General features: G+C 37.6%; 1 protein-coding gene across 1 annotated transcript; it reads right to left on the bottom strand.

Moving 5' to 3' along the window:
- Positions 1-3,527: 3,527 nt before the first annotated feature.
- LOC130459957 (uncharacterized) lies at positions 3,528-5,425 on the bottom strand. Its single transcript, XM_056827597.1, has 3 exons — positions 5,135-5,425; positions 4,699-4,858; positions 3,528-4,191 (listed from the first exon to the last, which is right to left on the bottom strand). The coding sequence occupies exons 1-3, from the start codon at positions 5,159-5,161 to the stop codon at positions 3,707-3,709; spliced, it is 672 nt and encodes a 223-aa protein (XP_056683575.1). The 5' UTR covers positions 5,162-5,425; the 3' UTR covers positions 3,528-3,706.
- Positions 5,426-26,201: the final 20,776 nt, after the last annotated feature.

Consider the following 26,201-nt stretch of genomic DNA (forward strand, 5'->3'; position numbering starts at 1 on the left):
TTCGCTTTATGAATTATCCTTGAAGAAATCAGGGTATTCTTCATCACTTCCACCAAGTACTTCCTTGTCTAACTCGAGCAACCTAGTTCTGTTATTCATAGGATGTTTTCCTGGTTCATTCAGTTTTCGATTCTCTTCATCCAAATTGAATCTCATAATTGTAGTTATGTTTTGCTGGACACCTGCTCCACTACTCCACTACTCATTTAATATTTTAATAAAAGTAGAAAAGTATTTTAAAGCCACACTTTTTTGTATTTTTTGGCAAATAAAGAAAGTATTATTACCAAAAAAGACAATTACAAACAGACAACAAAACACGTAGGCTCAAAGTGGTAAAAACACCCCCACCTTGTAGAAAGGGTTGAGGAAGGCCCACAAGCCTCAACTAAATCTAAACAATACTCATTTCATCTGTGCGATACGCGAAAAAGAATTTTGTCTGTAACAATTTTGCAACTATCCAGTTTGTTGTTGAAGATCTTGGCATTCCTTTGCAACCAAAGCTGTAAACTATCTCAGTGAAAGCAACACTAAAAACTCTATCTCCAGGTGTAGATGCCTGCATTTGACCCCTGACTAGAAGCGGAAAGTTCGATGATGAAACCATAAACTAATTGTCAACACTCTCCTAATTAAGCAACGAGCATCCTGCAGCTGACTGAAACAATCACTGAAGTAATATTTTCATTTATAGTAACTGCTATTCCAAACAGCTACTAAATGTAGAAGTGAACAAGCTACTAAATATAGAAACTGATCAAGATAGATATTGACTAAAAGATAGAATTTCACTCCAATTTGTCTTTTCGAAGAGTTAAAACCGTAAGAAAAAGACAGAATTCGGAAAAAATCGAAAGGATCTAGAACGCGCGTGGATAGAACTTACTAGCGCTAGATATTTCTAGCGTTGGCAAGTCACGCGCCAATATTTTCCTGTGCTGAACTCTAGCGCTTCTCTTTTCTGGTGCTACAATTTGGATTTCACCCAATCACGATTGCGGAGAAAGTTCTAGAATGTTTCAAAGCTGACGTGGATTTCAACACATCTGACGTTGTCTAACAAGCGCCATTATTTTCCAGCGCTAGCCATCCAAGAAATATCTTGCGCTGGCTTTTCATTTTCAGTGAATTTCTAACTCTTCGTACGTCTATTTTTTACCGGCCATTTTCTACTATAATTAGGGGCCTAAAACCTCCGAAATTTTCAATCAAAAACACTTAGAATTCCAAATCCTATTACCTGAAGCTTAAACACGTCCCAACGTTCGTATTCGCCCTAGCCTTGTTAACTCATGTTATCAAACCTTTGTCCGTATTTACACCCAAATCGCTCTATTCCTAGCCTAAACTAAGGATATCTAAGGGGAAACTCTGGAGGACTCGCACCAAGATTCGGGAATAATCAGTCAACCACCAGGGAGCTCTAGGAATAAAAGGAGATCTAACAAAGACAAGTGGTAATTTTTCCTGAGAACTGCAATAGCCAAAACTATATTGTGGTGCATTAACTTTTATTGATTTCATCGCCATTGTAAATATGTTCACATAATCTGCTTTATTACTCACGCCTAAGAAGATATTCTGGACAAATATGATATTTGCTAAGCTCCTTAAAGTAACATAAATCATTTGTCGACGTTATTTTAGTTAATATCTGCGCATTAAATTCAATTCAAAGTAGTAATATAGATATAACACATGTCCCTCCGTTAGGATTGGGGAATTGTTGCGATTCTTCCTGATCTAAAGAACTTTTCAAAGAGCCCTCTTCTAACTCTTTCTTATATTCGTTACGATGCATTAAACTAGTAAGGACCGTCACATGTGCTAATGGTGGGCACTCCTAGTATTAGTAAATGTCCCCCCTAACCCTCAATCCCTACTCTGCGGATGTACATTGAGCGATCTCTAAATCAGATATCACATTGGAACCTAATGTAACACCCTGATAATCCCTAGTATTTATAATTCCATTTTTCCGACTAATATAAAAGAATTACCAAGATATTACTGCCACCGTGATAACGGCTAAGGCTATTTACCAGAATTACGTAGCGAAAATAACTAACTTTCAAATCATAATAAATAAGTAGTTAATGGTATGACTACAAAGTCGGAACCGTTACGACCCAAAACAAAAACCGTTAAAATCCATTAACTAAAAATTAAATAGTTGGTTTAGTCATGACTATAAAATAAAATAGAGTTTATAAAATACGGAAGTAGAAAACAGAAACTCTCATCACAATCCCATAATAACTTCTTCCGCAAGTTATCTCTAACAACCTTTTTATTTAGAATCTACTCCCCAACAATGCAAATGCAATGGTGGATCATCATAGGGTCATTAAGGCGAAGTCCATGACAGAAAGACATGAAGCACGAAGTCAGCACAAGCTGAGTACAAACAAGCTAGAATAACCTTCTATCCTAACATGCTTCAATCGAATTAATAACAATCCACATGCAAAAGCCATTTAATAAAGAAGTAGTCATGGAGACAAGACTCGACACTTAACACGACTTTTGATTCACAGATTTATAAGAATTAGCTTCGAACGGGTAAAAGAAAATATCCACAAAGGGAAAAGTAAAGGTGTTGGGAGCCCTCCAAGAACCAAATAAATAAAAGTCGGACTTTCTACCGATAGTCGGGCCATACCGACGGAATTCCTGCGCATAAAAGCGATAAAACAAAAGAATGAAGCAACGTCTTGATCATTCAAGGAGTACAAGTTTCCAGCAAGACGCCCCCTTCGTTCATACTCAAGGTATATACGTTCCAAGTGTTTTGAATCTCATTCGGGTTACACTTTACATTAACTGATGTGTTATGTTCAAGGCGAATCAAGACTCAACACAAGCATAACATACAAACAGTTAAACAATGACACTTTATTTTAATCCTTTAAGACTTGTAATCAAACATAGGACTCAAGTGAGGGAGAACGTTAACTTAAATCACTTAGATGGATAACTTTTAAGTTTATTATTTTGTTATACATTTTCTTAGTTTGATTGTAATGACATTAACTAAATTTAGTCCACTTACTTAATAATAATAATCATGGGTTGATTCTATATATTTTTTTATCGCATTCATTTAATACTCTTAAGGTTTGGACGGTCGTTTTATCTATAATGAAAGGTTCAAATTTTGGGGGTGTTACACTCGTGGCCTACAACGGCTTACAACATCTTGCCTGCAATTGAAAACAAAACTTAGCAACAATATAGTAACAGTAAAATGCAGAAGAAGTAAGAACATAATTTGGGAACAGTAATCACATAATTATGAAAAAAGGTAACAACATATTTTAGGACGAGTAATTAGATAATTATAAAAAAGTAACACAATCATTCAGAAATAGTAAGAACACTATTCGGGAACAGTAATATCATAAAGTAGAACAAGTAACAACATAATTCAGAAGAGGTAACAACATAATTTAGGAACAGTAATCAGATAATTATTAACAAGTAACACCATCATTTAAAAGTAACAATAACAATATTGGAAATATTAATATCATAATAAGGAAGAGATAACAATAATTCAGTAATAGAAACAGTATACGGAAAATAAAAATGTATCACATACATATATATAAATATCAACTGAAAAAGTTTGTATAGAAAAAAAATTACTTCTTAGGAGGAGCCGCCTTCTCAATAACTGCTAAAGTTTTAGAAGGTCCACCCTTCAAAACTTGTATATTTTCTTCGAAACTAAATCAACAACATATTCCGGTTGAATTACCAGAGCAGAGTTGGGATCAGAAGCAAATCGAGGTGAAGATCTCAACTGCTTACTTCCCTTAGAAGGTGAATCAACAATAACCTCATCCTTCACAGAAGTTGTCCTACTTCTAGGTCTCTTCTTGGACTCCTCCTTCTTTTTACACTTAGGACTCTTTGCCCTGGTTACCTTATTCGAGCGAATAATTTTGGGAAGATCTTTCAAAAAGTTAGGGGGACGCTCTTCCTCATTATTGTCCTGATAACTCTTTTGATCATCCTCCTGATCAGTCTCATTATCAGAATTTTTGTGCTCAGGATTAGGATCAGCATTGTCATCGACATCTCCATGTGACTTAGAAGTAACATCAGTCTTTAAACCTACGCGAATTTCTGATACACCATTTGCAATATTCTGCTGGGCTTTCAAATTATCCTCCTTCCGAGAAACTTTTGTGATAACGTAATATACAACAAATTAATAAGAATAAACATATTCAATACAACTAAGATAACTTCTAAAATGCATATGAAGTAACACTTTCTTAAAACAAAGGTAATATGTAACATGGCTCTGAAATAACATCTTCAATACACCTAAGGTAACTCGTAATATCCATATGAAGTAACACTTTCATAAAACAAAGGTAACATGTAGCGTGCATCCGAAGTAACATCTTTAATACAAAAAAGATAACTTGTAATATGCATATGAAGTAACACTAATTTCATAAAACAAATGTAACATATATCATGAATCTGAAGTAACACTTTCCATAAAACAATAGTAACATGTAACATGAATCTGAAGTAAAACTAAAATAAAACTGAAGTAACATATAACACATGTAATTTGAATATGTAGTAAGTAGTAACAACTCCCATATAACAAAAGTAACATACAACTTGATACAATGTAACAACTTCCATAAAAAAAATCAAAACAAAGAATATTACCAGAATCAGATTGTTCTTGCGCCCTAGGATCAAATTTTAGTCTAGGACAGTTGACTGATGTTTCTTTAGGCTTTGGATCAAATTTTGGTTGATCATTAAGATTTGAATCCACACCTTTTAACTTCAGGAGGAATTTGAGTATCCACAAGTGGATAATTAACTACAAAACACAACAAAAACGTTAAATATAAAGTAATTCAAACGACAAAGAAAAGTAACATGTAAAATAAGTACAGGTAACAAAAAAAAAAGAACAGTAAATGAATAGAAATTAAATTTTTAAATGAAAACTAACAAATTCAGAGGAGAAATAACAAATTTGTAACATTATCTAAAATCATAAAAGCAAAGGAAACCGGTGTTGCTAAGTCTTCAACTTAGGGTTACTGCGAATGATATAATAATCATAAAATTAAATAGAATGAAGTTGCATTACCAGAAATTGAAGAAGAACCAGCAACATTAAGTTGGTTGATTACAGGAGTAACCGTAGAAGTAACCGTATAAGTTGATTGATTATCGCCAACGGGAACTTTAGTCGCATTACTGTCATCATCAAATATCAATCTCACCATGATTACAAAAGATGAAAATGAAAAAGCAACAAACAAGTAGAAAACAAATGAAAGTGAATATGAAACGAAAATTGAGATGAGAAGAAGAAGCAGCAGTAAGTGAAAATGGTGAAGAGAAAAGAAGAGAGAGAAAATGAAGAGAGTAAAAAGGCGGTTTGAATTGAATGAAGAAAGAAACTGATCAAATAGGGGGGAAGTGAATGGGCGGTTATTGAACAAATGAGAGGGGACAGTTACTTGGTTGGGTTTCAAATTCAACCCAACATAAACCGCCGTTTTTGGGCTGGAAATTAACGGGATTCAGAAGGCTGGGCCGAAAATACAAATGTGAACAGGTCACACCATCGACTTGATGGTGTGGCTTGCCACATATGATGTTAGGTTATGATACATATGACAATTCATAAATCATGCGGAAAAACCATTAAGCCAGGAATACATATTATTTACACATAATCATTTAGCATAGTTTAGATGCATACTCTTTGTTGCATGCCTTCCCTAGCTGCGCCCGAACCGAACAAGAACAAGTCTTTAGGACTCCAAGTGTCGTCCTTCCGTAGATAGTCCACAGCACGTCCGGATCCGCCTTAAGATTGACCAACTAGAATCGCCCTTAAGGTACTATTATTTTCGGCACTTTATAGGCAATTGTGTAATTGAATTTTGCTCTCAAAAACTCACTTTGAATACTTTAATGCTCGATGTAAATATGTGACCCTAGGCACTTATTTATAGAGTTTATGGAAAGGAATTATAATCCTATTAGAATACAAATCTATTTAATTATAATCCTACTAGGACTCTAATTAAACAAACTTTATCTATTAGGATTAGATTTAATCATATTACGAATCCCGGTAGCCTTAGGATTCGAGTAGCACACACGAGTGGCGCACAAGCACCGCACACCCGCACGCAGGCCTTGCGGCCCACGCCGAGCGCACAGCGCAATGCCCACTGTCGCAGCCTTGTCCGCGCGCGCGCCCAAGCTTCGGCTGGGCCTGGCTTTTGCGCTGGGCCTGGTCGTATGCTTGGCGTGTGGTTGTTGCGCTTGGCTTGCTGGGCGATGGCCCGGCTTCGTGCTGGGCCTTCGTCTGGCAGGCCTCGTCCGATGCTAATTCGTACGATATGCTTCCGATTAAATTCTCGATTCCGGAATTCATTTCCGATACGAACAATATTTAATATTTCCGATTCCGGAATCAATTTCCGTTTCGAACAAATATTTAATATTTCCGTTTCCTGAATTATTTTCCGATTCCGATAATATTTCCGATTCTGACAATATTTCCGTTTCCGGCAATATTTCCGATTCCGGCAATATTTCCATTTCCGATAATATTTCCCGATACGTACCATGTTTCCGTTTCCGGCAACATCTACGACTTGGATAATATTTATATTTCCGATACGATCCATATTTCCGTTTCCGGCAATATCATCGTTTCCGGAGTATTCATTTCTTGCCTGTGACGATCTCAGCTCCCACTGAAACCAAGATCCGTCGATTCCGAATATCCATAGATGGAGTATTTAATGCCATTAAATACTTGATCCGTTTACGTACTATTTGTGTGACCCTACGGGTTCAGTCAAGAGTAAGCTGTGGATTTAATATCATTAATTCCACTTGAACTGAAGCGGCCTCTAGCTAGGCATTCAGCTCACTTGATCTCACTGAATTATTAACTTGTTAATTAATACTGAACCGCATTTATTAGACTTAACATTGAATGCATACTTGGACCAAGGGCATTATTTCCTTCATATGAGTCTTTGGGTTCTATGAATATATTAGTATTTTGACTCAAGTGCTAGAAAAGTGTGTGTATTGAAGCCGGAACAAACTAGAAAAATAAAAATTACTCCCTTTGTCCCTTAATACTTGGCCCCGCTTTGACCGACACAGAGTTTTAGGCAATTTTATTGACTTATTTATTTATTAGGTGCTAGTTGATAGTGGGGTATTTTTTAATATAGTGTGTAGAAAATGAGTCAAATAAATGGGTGGGGGTGGGGGTAGGTTGAATTTTTTAAATGTTTTTTTAAGGAAATGGGAATATATGTGTGGGTCCATGGTAAGTGAGATAAATTATACTCTCTCTGCCCCAAATTACTCGTCACACTTACCTTTGCACAAAGTTTTAAGTGATAAATAGTTGTTTGGTTATCAATTGTTATTTTATTGAATAAGTAGAAGTGACAGGAGTTAGTGGGGTATTTTTTTAATTGACTGAGAGAGATGTGAGGACTGAAGGAAATAATGCCCTTGGTCCAAGTATGCATTCAATGTTAAGTCTAATAAATGCGGTTCAGTATTAATTAACAAGTTAATAATTCAGTGAGATCAAGTGAGCTGAATGCCTAGCTAGAGGCCGCTTCAGTTCAAGTGGAATTAATGATATTAATGCACAGCTTACTCTTGACTGAACCCGTAGGGTCACACAAATAGTACGTAAACGGATCAAGTATTTAATGGCATTAAATACTCCATCTATGGATATTCGGAATCGACGGATCTTGGTTTCAGTGGGAGCTGAGATCGTCACAGGCAAGAAATGAATACTCCGGAAACGATGATATTGCCGGAAACGGAAATATGGATCGTATCGGAAATATAAATATTATCCAAGTCGTAGATGTTGCCGGAAACGGAAACATGGTACGTATCGGAAAATATTATCGGAAATGGAAATATTGCCGGAATCGGAAATATTGCCGGAAACGGAAATATTGTCAGAATCGGAAATATTATCGGAATCGGAAAATAATTCCGGAAACGGAAATATTAAATATTTGTTCGAAACGGAAATTGATTCCGGAATCGGAAATATTGAATATTGTTCGTATCGGAAATGAATTCCGGAATCAGGAAATTAATCGGAAGCGTATCGTACGAATTAGCATCGGACGAGGCCTGCCAGACGAAGGCCCAGCACGAAGCCGGGCCATCGCCTAGCAAGCCAGCACGCCACAAACGCACCAGCCAAGGCTGCGCCAGGCCCACCGCAAGGCAGGCCCAGCGCGCGCCAAGGCTACGGCAGCGTGTGGGCTTGCGGCAGTGGGCTGCGAGCTCGCGGGCTGCGCGCGCGCGCATGGCGCCCCTCGTGGGCTGCTGTGCGTGCGTGTGTGTTTGTGTGCTACTCGAATCCTAAAGCTAGGGAGCAAAATTCAAGTATTCAAAGTGAGTTTTTGAGAGCAAAATTCAATCATACAATTGCCTATAAAGTGCCGAAAATTCTAAGTACCTTAAGGGCGATTCTAGTTGGTCAATCTTAAGGCGGATCCGGACGTGTTGTGGACTATCTACGGAGGGACGACACTTGGAGTCCTAAAGACTTGTTCTTGTTCGGTTCGGGCGCAGCTAGGGAGGGCACGCAACAAAGAGTATGCATCTAAACTATGCTAAATGATTATGTGTAAATAATATGTTTTCCTGGCTTTATGGTTTTTCCGCATGATTTATGAATTGTCATATGTATCATAACCTAACAAGGACAAAAAAAAATAGTGGGAAGAGAGAGAATATAATAATTGTGGGTCATTCCTAATTTAGAAGTGTAACAACTAATCTGGGACAGACAAAAAAGAAAAGTGTAACAAGTAATCTGGGAGGGAGGGAGTATAATATTAGTAAATGTATGCCATTTAAAGAAAATGGGGGAGTATTAAAGGACGGTTTTATAAGGAAAATGGGGCGAGTATTAAAGGACGAAAGAAGTATTTTATAATTACTCTTTTATTATTATACTTATTCTTTTTTTGTTATAGTTACCGTTATTTTATTATAATTAATTTTATTTTATTATTTTTTTTATAGTCCTTTCTTTATTATAATTTTTTTTCCTGATATAATTACTATTTTAAATTCATAGTAATCTTTTATGATTATGATTTTTTTTTTTGTTATAGTTACTCATACAATTTTTTATAGTACTTTTTTTTGTTATAGTTACTCATTTTGTTATTGTTATTCTAATAAAGACATATGATGTGAATAAATAAGGTTACTATATACTTAGTAACATTAATATATTATATAAAAAATGAATATATGAAAATGTGTGAGTTGCAGGAGAATAGAAAATGTATGAGCGAGAAAAGAAATGGGACACGCGTTTTTTTAATTTCACATGACATGACAGGTAGTTAGTTGTATTTTACCCTGGTACACGCTAATATCTGATCCACGCAAATTATTTTGTTTGGTTTATCAAACGAGTTGTATTCACTTATGTTTGCAAGAACAAAATTTAAAAATAATATTTTAGTAAACTTTTTTTATCAGTAACTATATGTTCATAATTAAATTTTAAAGACTTAAACCGTAACAAAATATTTTAATATTACTTAATTTTAAATTAAGAAAAAAACTTTAATTACATAAGGCCCGGGCCAATAACTAACTGTCTTTATAAAAAAAATGTGACGATGAAGTGATAAAATAAGAAAAAAAAGGGTGAAAAATATAAATATTGAGGCAGATGTGGAAAGGAAAGGAACCTATCTATAACCCTTATAAAAGAAACAACTTGAAGTTTGGAACAGTAACTTTGCATGAACTACCAATTTTATCCCTACTTCGTTACCTTTGCCAGTTGCGTTCTATTCTCCTCTCCCAGCTGCGTTCTATTCTCCTCTCCCTCAGTAATGACGCCCAACCTCCTCTCCCTCAGTAATGGCGCCCAACCTTCTTTGCCATATGTGATCTTCTCCTCTCCCTCAATAATTGCACCTAGAAAAACTCACCAGCCAAGCCATCTCAACCTCAACCACCATCTCCGTCACCTCCTTGCCGACGTTGATGCACGTTCCTTCTCCTTCTGTAGACCGAATAATGGTGGCCGACGGGGTAGGACAGCGAAGAGTAGAGGTTTGTTGTTCTCTCCTCTCTTGATTTTTCGTGCTCATTTTATCTTGCGAAATGTTACTAATTGAAATTGATTTATGTTGCTGAAATTGGTAGAGTTTTTTAATTTTAATTTTGATTTAGGATTTTGATTTAGGTTTTTTATTTTAGGTTTTTGATTTAGGTTTTTGATTTAGGGTTTTTATTTTAGGATTTCGATTTAGGTTCTTTATTTTGCTTTTGATTTAGGATATCTGGCTATTGGTGACGATTCTTGATGCAAGTTATGTTTCTTTGTTCCTTGCGTTGTCCCCTCCTAACCAATGCGCAACGCCTCTGGGATCTGTATAGAGAGAGAAATTATAGAGTTCAAACAATGGCGGAAAAAAAATTGCAGATCTCGATTCAATTTCTTGGAGACTGTCATTTTCTCGCGACGTTTTACGGCGTCGATTATTTGAATTTTGTTCGCATTATTTTTGTCTTCTCTCTCTTGCATTTTGAACGAACTCGTGAGTTTTGTACCGGTTCCACCATTTTGTCGGCGAGCAAAGGTTTTCCGGCAAAGAATTCTTACTTATGAACTGACAATTTGAATTCGATTGTATTGTGGTTCATTCGTCGTTGTGCGCATAAATTCTGCTGAGGTTGTTGCGGGATCAACAGCTTGGTTAATTAGGAAGAGTGCCTGCAATGGCCGTATAGATGTTTAATATGATAGTTCAAACCCAGAACACCAGGAAGCTTTGAGGGTATTGTGGAATGCTGTCGTTCCTGGTGAAGAACTTCGTGATTTGATATCTGAACAATGGATGGAAATGGGTTTTCGGGCTCAATCTGTGGCATCAATTCAACAACATTGGAGAAATGGTTGAGTTTCTGGAATTAATTTCAGAATTAATTTCTACTAAAATCTGGTATAACTCTCATACTTTGAACCCTTGTTTTGATGTGGGTAGTTCTTGATTGAACATTGATTTACTTGTTGAATGTTACTGGCATGATTGGTTTTGAGGTTTGTTTTCGACCTTGCATAGGTCTATTTTCTAAAAACACCATTCTACTTGAACTTTTGTTTCTCTAAATTCTTAACTTTTGTTTCTCTAAATTCTTAAGCTTCAGAGTTAATTTTTTCTCTGAACTGTTTCTGTGAACCTTTTTCCCTGAATTTTCTCTTAACCCTTTTTCTCTGAACCTTTTTTCTCTAAACTAATTTCTCTGAACCTTTTTTCACTGAACTGTTTCTCTGAACCTTTCTTTTTCTGAACTGTTTCTCTGAACCTTTATTACCTCTTTGAAATTTGATCAAACATTTTAAACACATTTCCAAAATGATACACAGTAAAACGAATGAAGTTTTTATGTTTCCGAGGATTTTTGGTGTTTTGTTCATAATTTTATCGTTTCTTCGGACGCCATTACTTTACTTAAATAACCTGTTGCATTTTTCTAGGTTTGTTTAGATTTTAGATTTTAGTTTCTTATAATGTGCTTTTGGGCATAAATGAAGTAGAGATGATAGTGAATAATGCGTACACTATTAGGGATTTGATAAATTATTCCTAATCATTTGACATTAGGTATCTTTGTTTCTTTTGCTGGATTAAATAGGATCACTGTTGTTGTTCTAAAAGTTACAGTTTCCTTTAGATTGAAATGACACATGCACTGGTGTTTTAAATTGATTATGCACCATGAAGTATGAACTTCACTGCTTCTAAGACAGTCAATGGTTCTTTGTCCCTTGGTTGATCTGTCTAAGCTACGTGTTCTATTTGTTCATTGAATTTGGAACTTTTTTTGTAAAATTAGTTGTAATTTACCTTACTGGTATGAATATATATGCAGTAGCTAGCCGACTCCATTGGCTCTTGTATGCAGGAAACCCTGATTGTTTGATTCCCTTCTTGCACAATCCAATTTAACCCTTCTTTTCAATGTTTCAGTAAAATTGTCCCCTGGATTACATTTGTTAGGTTATGATACATATAAATGAATATAAATGATGCGGAAAAACCATAAAAGCCAGGATTCCAAATTAATTGCCACATAACAATTAGCATAATTTAGGATGCATACTCTTTGTAGCGTGCCCTCTCTAGCTGCGCACGAACCGAACAAGAACAAGTATAGGACTCCAAATGTCGTCCCTCCGTAGATAGTCCACAACACGCTCGGATCCGCCTTAGGTTTAATTAACTAGAATTGCGCCAAAGGTACTATGTAATTTTCGGATTTTTATGACAAATAAAAGTCTGAGTTTTAAGCCTAAAACTTGAATGAATACTTGAATTACTCGTTATAAATTGTGAACTATGATCACCTATTTATAGGGTAGGAATATGGTATTGGAATTCTACTAGGACTTTAAGAATCCTAATTCTTTTAGAATTAGAGTTCCATTAAACTAGTAAATCAGAAAATTAATCTCATCCTAATCACTTAAGGATTCGAAGTATGCACAAACTCCAACACGCACACGAGCATGGCCCACATGTGAGCAGGCCATGCCCGCACACACGCAAAGCCCGCAGCAGGCCTCGCAGCCCATACGAGCTCGCTGCCATGTGCTCGTAGCCTTGGCATGCTGGGCCTGGCCTTGCGCTGGGCCTGGCGTTGCCTTGGGCTGCTGTGACGCGCGCTGGGCTTCCTGGACGTGGACCTGGCTTCACGCTGGGCCTTCGTCTAGCAATCTCGTCCGATGCTTATTCGTACGACGCGCTTCCGATTAATTTTCCGATTCCGGAATTCATTTCCGAACGAACAATATTTAACATTTCCGATTCCGGAATTAATTTCTGTTTCGAACAAATATTTAATATTTCCGTTTCCGGAATTATTTTCCGATTCCGATAATATTTCCGATTCTGACAATATTTTCGTTTCCGGCAATATTTCCATTTTCGATAATATTTTCTGAAACATGAAGTTTTCTTAGTTTAGCTTGATATTATATCCGCTTGTGCAAGATTTCACTAAGATAGCCAAACCATGACTACTTTGATGAAGAAATAAGCTAAGTTTGAGTGGAATGAGAATGGTGAGGAAGCATTCCAAGCTCTAAAGATGCGTTTGACAACCGCGTCAGTGTTAACTCTATCAGATGGAAATGATACCTATAATGCGTATAAACCTAAGTACCCTACCCATGACATAGAGCTAGCAGCCATATTGTTTGCATGGATGAGATTAAGGAGAATCAAATTGGAGATGTCAACTTGGAGCGAATCAAGGAAAAGATTTCGCAAGGGAAGGAAATAGATTTTAAGATCCATGTTGATGGAAGTTTTAGGCACAAAGGAAGGTGGTGTGTGCGTCAAATGTGCGAAGAGTTAAAGAAAAGCTCATGAGAGAAGGTTATAATACACCATATTCGGTTCACCTAGGTGGTGACAAGTTGTATAAGGATCTGAAAAGTGTCTATTAATGGCCAATAATGAAGAATGAAGTAGATAAGTTGTAGCTAGATATTTGACTTATCAGAAGGTCAAAATAGAACATCGTGACCTCAGGGAAAGGTTCAACCATTATAATTTTCAAGTTGGAAATGAGACTATATTTCAATGGACCTTGTCACTTGTTTGCCCAAGTCAAAGCTAGGAAATGACACCAATTGGGTTGTGGTAGATAGACTGACCAAGCCATCAGTGTTTATACCAATGAAGGAGACCTAGAAAGATGGAGCTACTTGCTAAGGATTGCATTTAGTATGTTGTGAGACTACATGGAGTTCCTAAGGATATCGTGCCAGATAGGGATTTAAGGTTTCTTTCAATCTTCTGGGAAAGTGTACAGAAGAACTTTGGTACGACATTGAAAATGAGTATAGTGTTCCATCCATCCACATACGGACAAACTGAGAGAACCATTTAGACACTTGAGGATATGCTTCGTGCATGTGAAATTGATTTCCAAGGAAGTTGGGAAGATAGTTTAGATTTGATTGATTTTCCTATATCAATAGCTATTATCCCAGTATAGGAATGACAGCATTTGAGGCCTTGTATGGAAGGAAATGTAGTATTCTACTGTGTTGGAATGACATTAGTGAAACAATTGTGTTAAGACCTCAAATGATAGAGGACACAATGAACTAAATTATAACTATTCAATCAAAGATTCAAGCAGCGCAAGATCGCCAAAAGAGCAATGCATACTTGGCGAAAATTTCTAGTGGGTGACAAATTGTTACTCAAAGTTTCACCAATGAAAGGTGTAATGAGTTTTGGCAAGAAATAAAAGCTAAGCCAAAGTACATAAGTCCTTACGAGTCCCTAGAATGGATAGGAAAGGTAGCTTATAGACTAGCCTTAACCATGGACCTGCATAGAATGCATAATGTGTTTCATATATCTAAATTGAGAAAGTATGTTCCGGATAAGTCACATGAGTTGCAACCGAAAACCATAGAATTAGACCAAATTTTATCTTTCGAGGAAAGACCAGTCAAAGTCTTGGATTGTAAAGTGCATAGTTCACGAACTAAGGGTGTTAAGATGGTTAAAGTTTTGTGGTCTAATCAAGTTTTGTGGTCCCAGGAAGCCAAGGACGATATGAGAAAGAATTATCCCTAGCTATTTCCCGAGGGTAGTTGAGTTACGGGGCCGTAACTCGTTTCTTTTAAGGGGGGTAGAGTGCTGTAGAATTTCACGCTTTTACCTTATTTTCCCTCATTTTAGTGCCTTCTATGGAAATTGCATTTCATATTGTCATGTTGAATTACTTAAAGAGTACAACAACTAAAACTTTTTGCAAAGAAAACGCAATAAAGTCTCATAAAGTCTCAAGTTTTTATATCAAGTTTTGATTTTCGAGCCCAAGTTTTGGGACGAAACTTCTTTTAAGGAGGGTAGACTGTAATACCTCGTATTTATCTGTATTTATAAGTATATTTTATTATATTTATAAAGTATTTTTATGATTTTTAGAATTTAAACCGCATTTAAATATTATTTAAATGTATTTTTAATTAATTAGAATATTTATTATTTTAATTAATTACAAAACGAATTTATTATTTCAAGTTGGGAATTTAATTGGGTTTTAAAAGTAAAACGATTTTAAATGAATCTAGCCCAATTCAATTCCAAGTTCAATTCCTAACAAATTAAAGCAAGCCCATCTTATGTTTCATGAAGCCCGTAAGGGAATCCTAAATCCTAGCGCATCCTTGAGTTTCCTAAACCTATAAATATAGGTGCTCACCCTCAAAAATCCCTCACTATTATTCATTAAACCTAAATTCCTCTTTCTTTCGTCGAACTTATGTTTGGCCGTTTTCACCTACTTACGTTTGTTTTCAGAAAATCATTTCTTCTTTAAAGTTGTAGGTCTAGAAAAGTTCTTGAACTTTGCCTCAAGAATCGATTGATTCCGAGTTATAGAATAGAAGTTATGAGTGTTCTAAAATTCTGCTGCAGTAATTTTTCTCTCCTTGTCCGTCGCCCCTCACCGAGCACTCAGCACGGACGTTGCTGCTCGTTACTGCACCCCGTTACTTCGAGCACCATTCCTAGCACTCCCTTGCTTCCCTGCCTCGTGCTCTCGTGCACATAACCACCCGCACACCTCACACTGAAGGAAATAATAATGCCCTTGATCCAAATATGCATTCAATGATAAGTCTAATAAATGCGGTTCAGTATTAATTAACAAGTTAATAATTCAGTGAGATCAAGTGAGCTGAATGCCTAGCTAGAGACCGCTTCAGTTCAAGTGGAATTAATGATATTAATCCACAGCTTACTCTTGACTGCACCCGTAGGGTCACACAAATAGTACGTAAACGGATCAAGTACTTAATGGCATTAAATACTCTATCAATGGATATTCAGAATCGACGGATCTTGATTTCAGTGGGAGCTGAGATCGTCACAAGCAAGTGAATACTCCGGAAACGATGATACTGCCGGAAACGAAAATATGGATCGTATCGGAAATATAAATATCATCCAAGTCGTAGATGTTGCCGAAAACGGAAACATGGTACGTATCGGAAAATTTTATTGGAAATAGAAATATTGCCGGAATCGGAAATATTGTCGGAAACGGAAATATTGTCAGAATCGGAAATATTATCGGAATCGGAAAATAGTTCCGGAAACGGAAATATTAAATATTTGTTCGAAATGGAAATTAATTCCGGAATCGGAAATATTAAATATTGTTCGTATCGGAAAGAATTCCGGAACCGGGAATTTAATCGGAAGCGTATCGTACGAATAAGCATCGGACGAGGCCTGCCGGACGAAGGCCCAGCACGAAGCCAGGCCATCGCCCAGCAAGCAAGACGCGCGCCAACGCCCAGACCAAGGCAGCGCCAGGCCCACCGCAAGGCAGGCCCAGCGCGCCAAGGCGAGGCTGCGCAGCGTGGGCTGCGTGGGCCGAGCGCACGCGTGCGGGCGCCCTCGTGGCTCCGTGCGTGTGTGTGTTTGTGTCCATGCACAATTCCTAAATCTATTAGGATTTGGTGTATGATTAAATTCCTATTCCTAAAAGGATTTTTTAATTAATTAGAGTCCTTGTAGGATTCTAAGTTTAATTAAATCGAATCCTACTAGGATTCCAATTCCCTTTCCAAACCTCTATAAATAAGGGCCTAGGGTCATAATTTATGCATACGGGATTGAAGTATTCTAAGGGTAAGTTTTGAAAGAAAAATAAGCCAAACACTTGCAAACACTTAACCGAATTTCCTAGTAAGGGCGATTCTAGTTGGTCTAACTTGAGGCGGATCCGGACGTAATGTGGACTATCTACGGAGGGACGACATTTGGAGTCCTAAAGACTTGTTCTTGTTCGGTTCGGGCGCAGCTAGGGAGGGCATGCAACAAAGTGTATGCATCTAAACTATGCTAAATGATTATGTGTAAATAATATGTTTCCTAGCATTAAGGTTTTTCCGCATGATTTATGTTTTGTCATATGTATCATAACCTATCAGTGGTATCACGAGCCTCTTATTATTTTCATAGTCTAAATTGCATAAACATGGTTAAATATTACAAATTTGCAAGAATTAAAAGGGGTGATTAATTTTCGTAATTGTTAATTAATTGCAAATTGCGTTTATTTAATTATATGTACGCAGTTTTTCGGCAGTTTCTTCGTTACTCATCCAAATCGAGTGATTTTTGTGTCAATTCCGCATGTAAAAGGCATTCTAAAATTTTCTCAAATTCGAAGCCTAACTATGACTTTTCGGAGGTTTTAGTTTTTCGAACGCAAAAGTTTGTAAATTTAAGATGTTTTAGTTTTTCGAACGCAAAAGTTTGTAAATTTTTGATTGACCTACTGTATATGTTTAACAAGTTTGAATGCCTAGCCTTGTTAATTATGCAATCTAATTTGTAATTATAATTAATTTGTTGAAAATTCGAATAATTTAGAATTGATTTGATTTTCATAATTAATTAATAATTTAATTAGATACCTATGATTAAAAACCACCATAAAAATTGTTAATCTGTGTTAAATTTTAAATTTTTATGACCTAGACTTCAATCCATGTTAATCGGAAATTAATTAATTAATAAATTTTCGATTTTTCGCCCTAAAATTATGAAATTAATATGATTTATTAATTTGTCATTAATTTTGAAAATAAAATTTTTAATTTTTATGCGATTCGCTCATATAACTTGCACTCACAAAGCAATGGACGCTATGTGTTACCCTTAAGGGATGTTGTAGAGGTGATCAAATGGCGGGCCGGGCTTGAGCGTAAAAAATCAGCCCACTATGTCGGGCCGGCCGGGCCGGGCCAAGATTCGGGCCAAAATTTTGTGCCCAAACCTGTTATTTTCGGGTGGGGCCTACCGGGCTTTTCGGGCTATTTTCGGGCCGGGCCAATTTTTAACTAAAAAATGTATTTTTGGGTTTCCCAAACCCGCCCAAAAAAATAAAATTTTCGGGCCGAGTCGGGCCGGACCCGGAAACCGGGCCGGAAAATTCTGCCCAAACCCGCAAAAATTTCGGGCGGGCCGGGCTCATCTTGATCAGGTCTAGGGTGTTGTATAGTGCGGGCATGCGATGACAAGCAAGGGAGCTCGTCGCCCATGCGGTACGAATGCAGCGAGCAAGGCTATGGTGCACGAGCACAAGGCAGCAGCCCTGCCTTGTGTCGTGTGCTATGTGCGATGGGCGAGTGGGCAAGGGCGAGAGCAAGGCAGCGACAGTCGCGTGTGGGCAGCAGGAGAGCTGCGCCACGACGCAACTGCCGCGCGCAACGTGCGAAGCCTCGCATGCGACGAGCGCTACACCCAGCGACGAACGCTCGCGCGCAGCGAGCGCAAGCTCGCGTGCGTCGAGCACTGGCGCGCGCAGCGAGCATGCTAGCGTGCTTCGATGATGCCTTGCGATGGTGTGCAGCGATGGATGCGACGCAGCACATAGGCTGCGCGCACATGGCCAGCGATGGCTGCGTGCGCGTGGCCTATGGCTATGCGTTGTATGGTGATGTTACGATTAGATCGTTTTAAAATTTTAAGTTGAAATTTTCAGTTTAAGTAATTTTAATTAATTTTAAAATTAATAATTTAAATTATTTTCTTGGATTTTAATTTTGAATATTATAATTATAATAAATTTCATTTATTCTAATTATTTTACTAAACTTAAAATCATGAATTAATTTAAATACGACTGAAAATAAATTAAATATGTGGATTCAATTATAAATTTATATGAGCTTTAAATTTTAATTAAATTTGTATGTTTCCGGTTAGACTAGAAATACATTTTTATGTTTAAAATTAAGTAAAGCATATGAATTTATTGGTTTAAGTGGGAGCCTTTTTAGTCATAAACTCTTGATTAGGTCTACAAATCCTTAAGGTTAAAACAACTTGATTAGAATTAATAAGGACTGAATAATTTGTAGATTATTGGTGCCCTTGATTAATTGCTGCAAATATTTATGTGATGCATAACGTGTTTTACTAACCAGCTATGTGGGCCATTCATGATAATGAATGGGTGAATGGTATATATTGTATATGTACTGTTTTGCAGGTTATGAAGTGACTAGTATGGCCCAAATAGGATAGGAAATATGGTCTGCGTACCATTAATTTGAATGTAATTGGTCTAAAGTACCAAAATTGTTTTTCAATTCAAATATGGTATGCGTACCATCAAATAGTTGTAATTAGTTTAATTATAGCTTATCCTATTTGAAGAAAATGGCGCCTCCCACGGCGATTTTCAAGACGGACTTTGAAGTTGAAGCTTCAAGATGAAGTCGGGCCATACTAGATCACATTTATCTTATGCATGCTTTAAGTTATTTATTGCTTTAAATATGTCTTAAATATGCATGAGATCAAAGATTGATTATGTTGCATGATTAAGGATTTTAGTTCACTTAAAATCTAACCAACATAGTAAGAGCCTTAAGTTCCAAACTTAAAAATTGAGTTAAAAGGTGCCATGCCAAAATAACACTTACTTGGATATCCTTTACATCGATCTTAGTAATAGTTTTTTGCCATAGCGAGGTGTTACTTGTCGATACTAAAGGGGTAAGGTACACAAATAATTGTGAGTACATGTTAGTTTTGGTGAAACTCAACGATATAAGTAAGGAGTCCTTTTATGTCGTGGCAAAATCGATAGGTTGACCTAATAAGTTCTTAGACGTACCTATCAACCAAGAATAGTTTCTAGACTATTAGCAAAAGGTTTTTGCTTACCTAAAATGTTTTAGGATTGAGTCGACAAACTGTGCTTAATTCTTCAATGGTTTTAGGATCTTGGAATCATTTTATTCACACATGCCGGAACACATAATTTGAATAAAATGCTTAATGAACATTGAATTATGCATGTTTGCTAGAATTTAAGTTTATTAAGAGAAACTGTGAATGGTTATTTATTTGTTTATTCTTTTCAATTGTAGTTTTAATTATGGCAAACAACAATTCATTCAACATTCGATCAATTCTCGAAAAGGAGAAGTTGAGCGGGAAAAAACTTCCTTGACTAGCAAAGGAACTTGCAAATAGTTCTTATGCAGGAAGAAAAGGAGTATGTCCTGGAAGAGGCGATGCCCGAAGCCGCAGGCGAAGGGGTCACTCAGGCATCCCTCAATCGTTGGATTGATGCCAACAAGGATGTAAAATGTCTAATGCTCGCCACCATGAGTGCAGATCTGCAGAAAACGTTCATCAACTCAGATGCTTTCACAATCATCAGTGAGTTGAAGAACATGTTCCAAGATCTGGCTCGAGTCGAAAGATTCGAGACTCATAGGCAAATTCTTGAGCCCAAACTTAAGAAAGGCGAGCCCGTAAGTCCACATGTTCTCAAAATGATTGGACTCATTGAGAATATGAGTCGGCTGGATCAGCAATTCTCTCAGGAAATGGCTGTAGAAACCATCCTCCATTCTCTTCATAACGGGTATGATCAGTTCAAACTGAACTACAGTATGAATAGTCTGGACAAAATGCTCACTAAGCTTCACGGTATGCTGAAGACCGCTGAAAAGACGCTCAAAAGTGATAAGCAAGATGTGCTTATGGTGCGTGGGGGCAAGTTCAAGAAATCTGGAAAGAAGAGGAATGCTAAGAAAGGTGGCAACAAGGCCAGCCCAACTAAGCAAACTGGCGCCAAGTCTGAAAAGAGGAAGGCCAGCCAACCCACTTCTGAATCCGAATGCTTCTACTGCAAGAAGAAGGGGCATTGGAAGAGAGATTGCTTGAAGCTAAAGGAAGATCAGAAGAACGGAACAGTCGTTCCATCTTCAGGTATTTTCGTTATAGACTGTATAATTGCTAATTCAACTTCTTGGGTATTAGATACAGGTTGTGGCTCACACTTATGTTCCAATTCACAGGGACTAAGAAGAAGTAGAAAGTTAAGCAAGGGTGAAGTCGACCTACGAGTGGGAAATGGAGCACGGATTGCTGTATTAGCTGTACGAACTTATTATTTGTCGTTGCCCTCTGGGCTAGTTTTGGAACTAGAAGAGTGTTTTCATGTTCCAAGCCTTACTAAAAACATCATTTCAGTTTCTTGCTTAGATGCTAAGGGATTTTCCTTTTTAATAAAAGACAATAGTTGTTCATTTTATTTTAAAGAGATGTTTTATGGATCTGCTAGATTAGTCAATGGACTTTATTTATTAGATCACGACAAACAAGTTTATAACATAAATAACAAAAAGGCCAAAAAGGATGATTTAGATCTCACCTATCTGTGGCATTGTCGATTAGGCCATATTAACTTGAAACGCATGGAAAGACTTCAAAAGAAAGGAATTCTAGAACCATTTGACTTAGAGGATTATGGTAAGTGCGAATCATGTTTACTTGGCAAAATGACAAAGCAACCTTTCTCTAAAGTTGGAGAAAGAGCAACTGAACTATTGGGTTTAATCCATACAGATGTATGTGGACCAATGAGTACAAATGCTAGAGGTGGTTTCAGCTACTTTATCACTTTCACTGATGACTTCAGTAGATATGGTTATGTCTACCTAATGAAGCATAAGTCTGAATCCTTTGACAATTTCAAGGAATTTCACAGTGAAGTAGAGAATCAATTAGGCAAGAAGATTAAGGCACTGCGGTCTGATTGAGGCGGTGAATATCTGAGCTATGAATTTGATGACCATCTGAAAGAATATGGAATTATATCAGAATTGACTCCTCCTGGAACACCACAATGGAACGGTGTGTCGGAACGGAGGAACAGAACCTTGTTAGAAATGGTTAGACCAATGATGGGTCAGGCCGAACTTCCAATAGAATTTTGGGGACATGCACTAAATACAGCCGCACTCACTATAAATAGAGTGAAGGAAATAATGCCCTTGGTCCAAGTATGCATTCAATGATAAGTCTAATAAATGCGGTTCAGTATTAATTAACAAGTTAATAATTCAGTGAGATCAAGTGAGCTAAATGCCTAGCTAGAGGCCGCTTCAGTTCAAGTGGAATTAATGATATTAATCCACAGCTTACTCTTGACTGAACCCGTAGGGTCACACAAATAGTACGTAAACGGATCAAGTATTTAATGGCATTAAATACTCCATCTATGGATATTCGGAATCGACGGATCTTGGTTTCAGTGGTAGCTGAGATCGTCACAGGCAAGAAATGAATACTCCGGAAACGATGATATTGCCGGAAACGGAAATATGGATCGTATCTGAAATATAAATATTATCCAAGTCGTAGATGTTGCCGGAAACGGAAACATGGTACATATCGGGAAATATTATTGGAAATAAAAATATTGCCGGAAACGGATATATTGTCTGAATCGGAAATATTATCGGAATCGCAAAATAATTCCGGAAACGAAAATATTAAATATTTGTTCGAAACGGAAATTAATTCCGGAATCGGAAATGTTAAATATTGTTCGTATCGGAAATGAATTCAGGAATCGGAAAATTAATCGGAAGCGCGTCGTACGAATTAGCATCGGACGAGCTTGCTAGACGAAGGCCCAGCACGAAGCCAAGCCCACGTCCAGCAAGGGAAACGCGCGCCACAACACGCCAGCCCAAGGCTGCGCCAGGCCCACCGCAAGGCAGGCCCAGCGCGCGCCCAAGGCTGCGGCAGTCGTGGGCTGTGATGCTCGGGCTGTGCGCGCGCGCGCATGGCGCCCCTCGTGGGCTGCTGTGCGTGCGTGGGTTTTTGTGTTCACATACGAAACCTAAAACGTACAGGATTCGTTTAACGATTAAATTCCTAATTCTATTTGATAAATTAATTAAATAAGAGTTTCATTAAGATTCTAATTTAATTAAATCGTATCCTAATAGAATTCCGATTCTCTTTCCATACCCCTATAAATATGTGGCCTGGGCTCACAATTTATAACAAGTTTTCAAGTATTCAAAGTGAGTTTTTGAGAGAAAAATTCAGACACATTCCTTGCCTAAAAGTGCCGAAAATTATTAGTACCTTAAGGGCGATTCTAGTTGGTCAATCTTAAGGCGGATCCGGACGTGATGTGGACTATCTACGGAGGGACGACACTTGGAGTCCTAAAGACTTGTTCTTGTTCGGTTCGGGCGCAGCTAGGGAAGGCACGCAACAAAGAGTATGCATCTAAACTATGCTAAATGATTATGTGTAAATAATATGTATTCCTGGCTAAATGGTTTTTTCCGCATGATTTATGAATTGTCATATGTATCATAACCCAACATAGAGCTCCGTCTAAAGCTGTCGAAAAGACTCCATATGAGTTATGGTTTGGAAAGCCTCCAAAAGTGTCTTTTCTTAAGATTTGGGGATGTGAAGTATACGTCAAACGATTATTTCAGACAAACTTCATCCGAAATCTGACAAATGTATCCTTATGGGCTATCCAAAGGAAACAAAGGAGTATTACTTCTACAATACATCTGAGAACAAGGTGTTTGTTGCTCGAGATGGTGTCTTTTTGGAGAAGAATCACATTTCCAAAATGACAAGTGGGAGAAAAGTAGACCTCGAAGAAATTCGAGTCGAACAACAAACTCTAGAGAATGCTCAAGATGACATTCAGGATGAAACTCAGAGATCTTTAGAAGATTCTGGTGAGAATCATGGTCAACCTAGAGATGTAACCCCGCGTAGATCGCAGAGATATAGATCTCAACCGGAAAGGTACTTAGGTATTTTGACGAACGAGAGCTATGACGTTCTATTACTTGAAAGTGATGAACCTGCGACTTACAAATAAGCTATGACGAGCCCTGGCTCCAAGCAATGGCAAGAAGCCATGCAATCTGAATTAGACTCCATGTCTCAAAACCAAGTATGGGATTTGGTCGATTTGCCAGATGGCTACCAAGCCATTGGAAGCAAATGGGTTTTCAAACTGAAAAAGGACAAGGATGGGAAACTTGAAGTTTTTAAAGCTAGATTGGTTGCAAAAGGTTACAGGCAAGTCCACGGTGTGGATTATGATGAAACCTTTTCACCAGTTGCAATGCTAAAGTCTATTCGGATAATGTTAGCAATCGCTGCATATTACGATTACGAAATATGGCAGATGGATGTCAAAACCGCTTTCTTAAACGGCATTTTAACAGAAACTGTGTTTATGACAGAGCCTGAAGGTTTTAAGGATCCAAAGAATGCTAAAAAGGTATGCAAGCTAAAGAAATCAATCTACGGATTGAAGCAGGCATCCAGGAGCTGGAATATACGTTTTGATGAAGCAGTCAGTGACTTTGGTTTCATCAAGAACGCAGACGAATCTTGTGTATACAAGAAGGTCAGTGGGAGCAAAATTGCTTTCCTAGTATTATATGTCGACGACATATTACTTATCGGAAATGACATTCCTATGTTGAATTCTGTCAAGATTTGGCTTGGGAAATGTTTTTCGATGAAGGATCTAGGAGAAGCACAGTACATATTGGGCATCAAGATTTACAGAGATAGATCTAAAAAGATGATTGGACTTAGTCAAAGCACTTATATCAATAAAGTGCTTGATAAGTTCAAGATGGCAGACTCCAAGCGAGGCTACCTACCAATGTCTCATGGAATAACTCTAAGCAAGACTCAGTGCCCAAAAACACTTGATGAGCGTAGACGAATGAATGAGATTCTATATGCATCATTGATTGGTTCAATAATGTATACTATGATATGTACACGCCCGGATGTTGCGTACGCACTCAGTGCTACGAGCAGATACCAGTAAGACCCAGGAGAGGCACATTGGACTGCTGCCAAGAATATTCTGAAGTACCTGAAAAGGCACAAAGATGACTTCCTGGTCTATGGTGGAGATGATGAATTAATTGTTAAAGGCTATACGGACGCAAGTTTCCAAACCGACAAAGATGATTTCAGATCACAATCTGGGTTTGCCTTCTGCCTCAACGGAGGTGCAGTAAGCTGGAAAAGTGCTAAGCAAAGCACCATTGCGGATTCTACAACTGAAGCGGAGTACATTGCTGCACATGAAGCAGCAAAGGAAGCTATATGGCTAAGGAAGTTTATAGGTGAACTTGGTGTAGTCCCCTCCATTAAAGGACCAATAGCCCTGTATTGCGATAATAACGGAGCTATTGCACAGGCAAAGGAGCCTAGACACCACCAAAGAGTCAAGCATGTACTTCGTAGATTTCACCTTCAACGAGAGTTCGTTGAAAGAAAAGAAGTCGAGATAAGCAAGATTGGAACTGATGACAATATATCAGATCCATTGACTAAACCTCTGCCGCAGGCGAAGCACAACTCGCACACTGCAGCTATGGGAATCAAGCATATTGGAGAATGGCTTTGATGTCCTTATTTAATGTTTTAAAGTTTTAGAGTTTAAATCTTTGTAAAGCATTATTGGTTAATCATTCACAATAAATGAATAGAATTCATTTTTCTATTTAATTTGTGGTTTATTAAATGATGAGTCCCTTCAATTTGACGATATGTTCAAGATAGACTGTCAGGACCAGTCCTGTGACTAAGAAATGTCTATCAAGTGAACTTGAATGTCAAAGGTTGAGAATGGTCCCTGGTCGGAGTTTTCTATAAAATTGGACGCATAGAAAACGTTAGACGACTAGAATGCAAGATGACTAGTAGTTATGTTTCTTGAACTATGTGGACATGGCAATGTCATAATCATTTGCATAGATACTTACTTTGGGAAGACTAGTATCGGACAGACCTATGAAACTTTACTGTAAAAGATGAAAATCTGTCATAAGTAAATTTCATTAAAATTATTAGACACTAAATCCTCAATACCTGAGTGATTTGAGATTACTTGTTTGAGAACTGGTTACTTTGACATTGACCAACCGTCGCACCGTAAAAGGAGGCTATAAAGGCAACGCTCAGGTAATCACCTATCAAACGAAGTCTAATCTCAAGATCGCAAGATTGGGATTGTCCTCCCATAAATCGGGATGAAATGCTTAAAAGTTGTACAAGGCCACTCGGAGAGCTAGAAACTGTGAAATGCATGGCCGTGCTCGGATGAATCATAGGCTATGATTATCTGTTTATTTGATCAGTTGAACTCTGAAACCGAGAAACACCTCTGGACATAATAAGGATGACAACTCTTACCTTATGTTCAAGAGCAAGCATCGAGCGACAAAGGAATTAGGA

Source organism: Spinacia oleracea, chromosome 4, assembly GCF_020520425.1.
Source record: "Spinacia oleracea cultivar Varoflay chromosome 4, BTI_SOV_V1, whole genome shotgun sequence".
Classification (NCBI taxonomy): Eukaryota; Viridiplantae; Streptophyta; class Magnoliopsida; order Caryophyllales; family Amaranthaceae; genus Spinacia; species Spinacia oleracea.

Bases quoted from the DNA above. Each gene is read 5' to 3' on its own strand.
- LOC130459957 (XM_056827597.1), bottom strand. From the start codon at position 5,161: ATGTTGCTGGTTCTTCTTCAATTTCTG. The intron at 4,859-5,134 runs GTAATGCAACTT...TGTGTTTTGTAG, and splicing joins TGGTTCTTCTTCAATTTCTG to TTAATTATCCACTTGTGGAT. The intron at 4,192-4,698 runs GTAATATTCTTT...TTATCACAAAAG, and splicing joins GCAAGAACAATCTGATTCTG to TTTCTCGGAAGGAGGATAAT.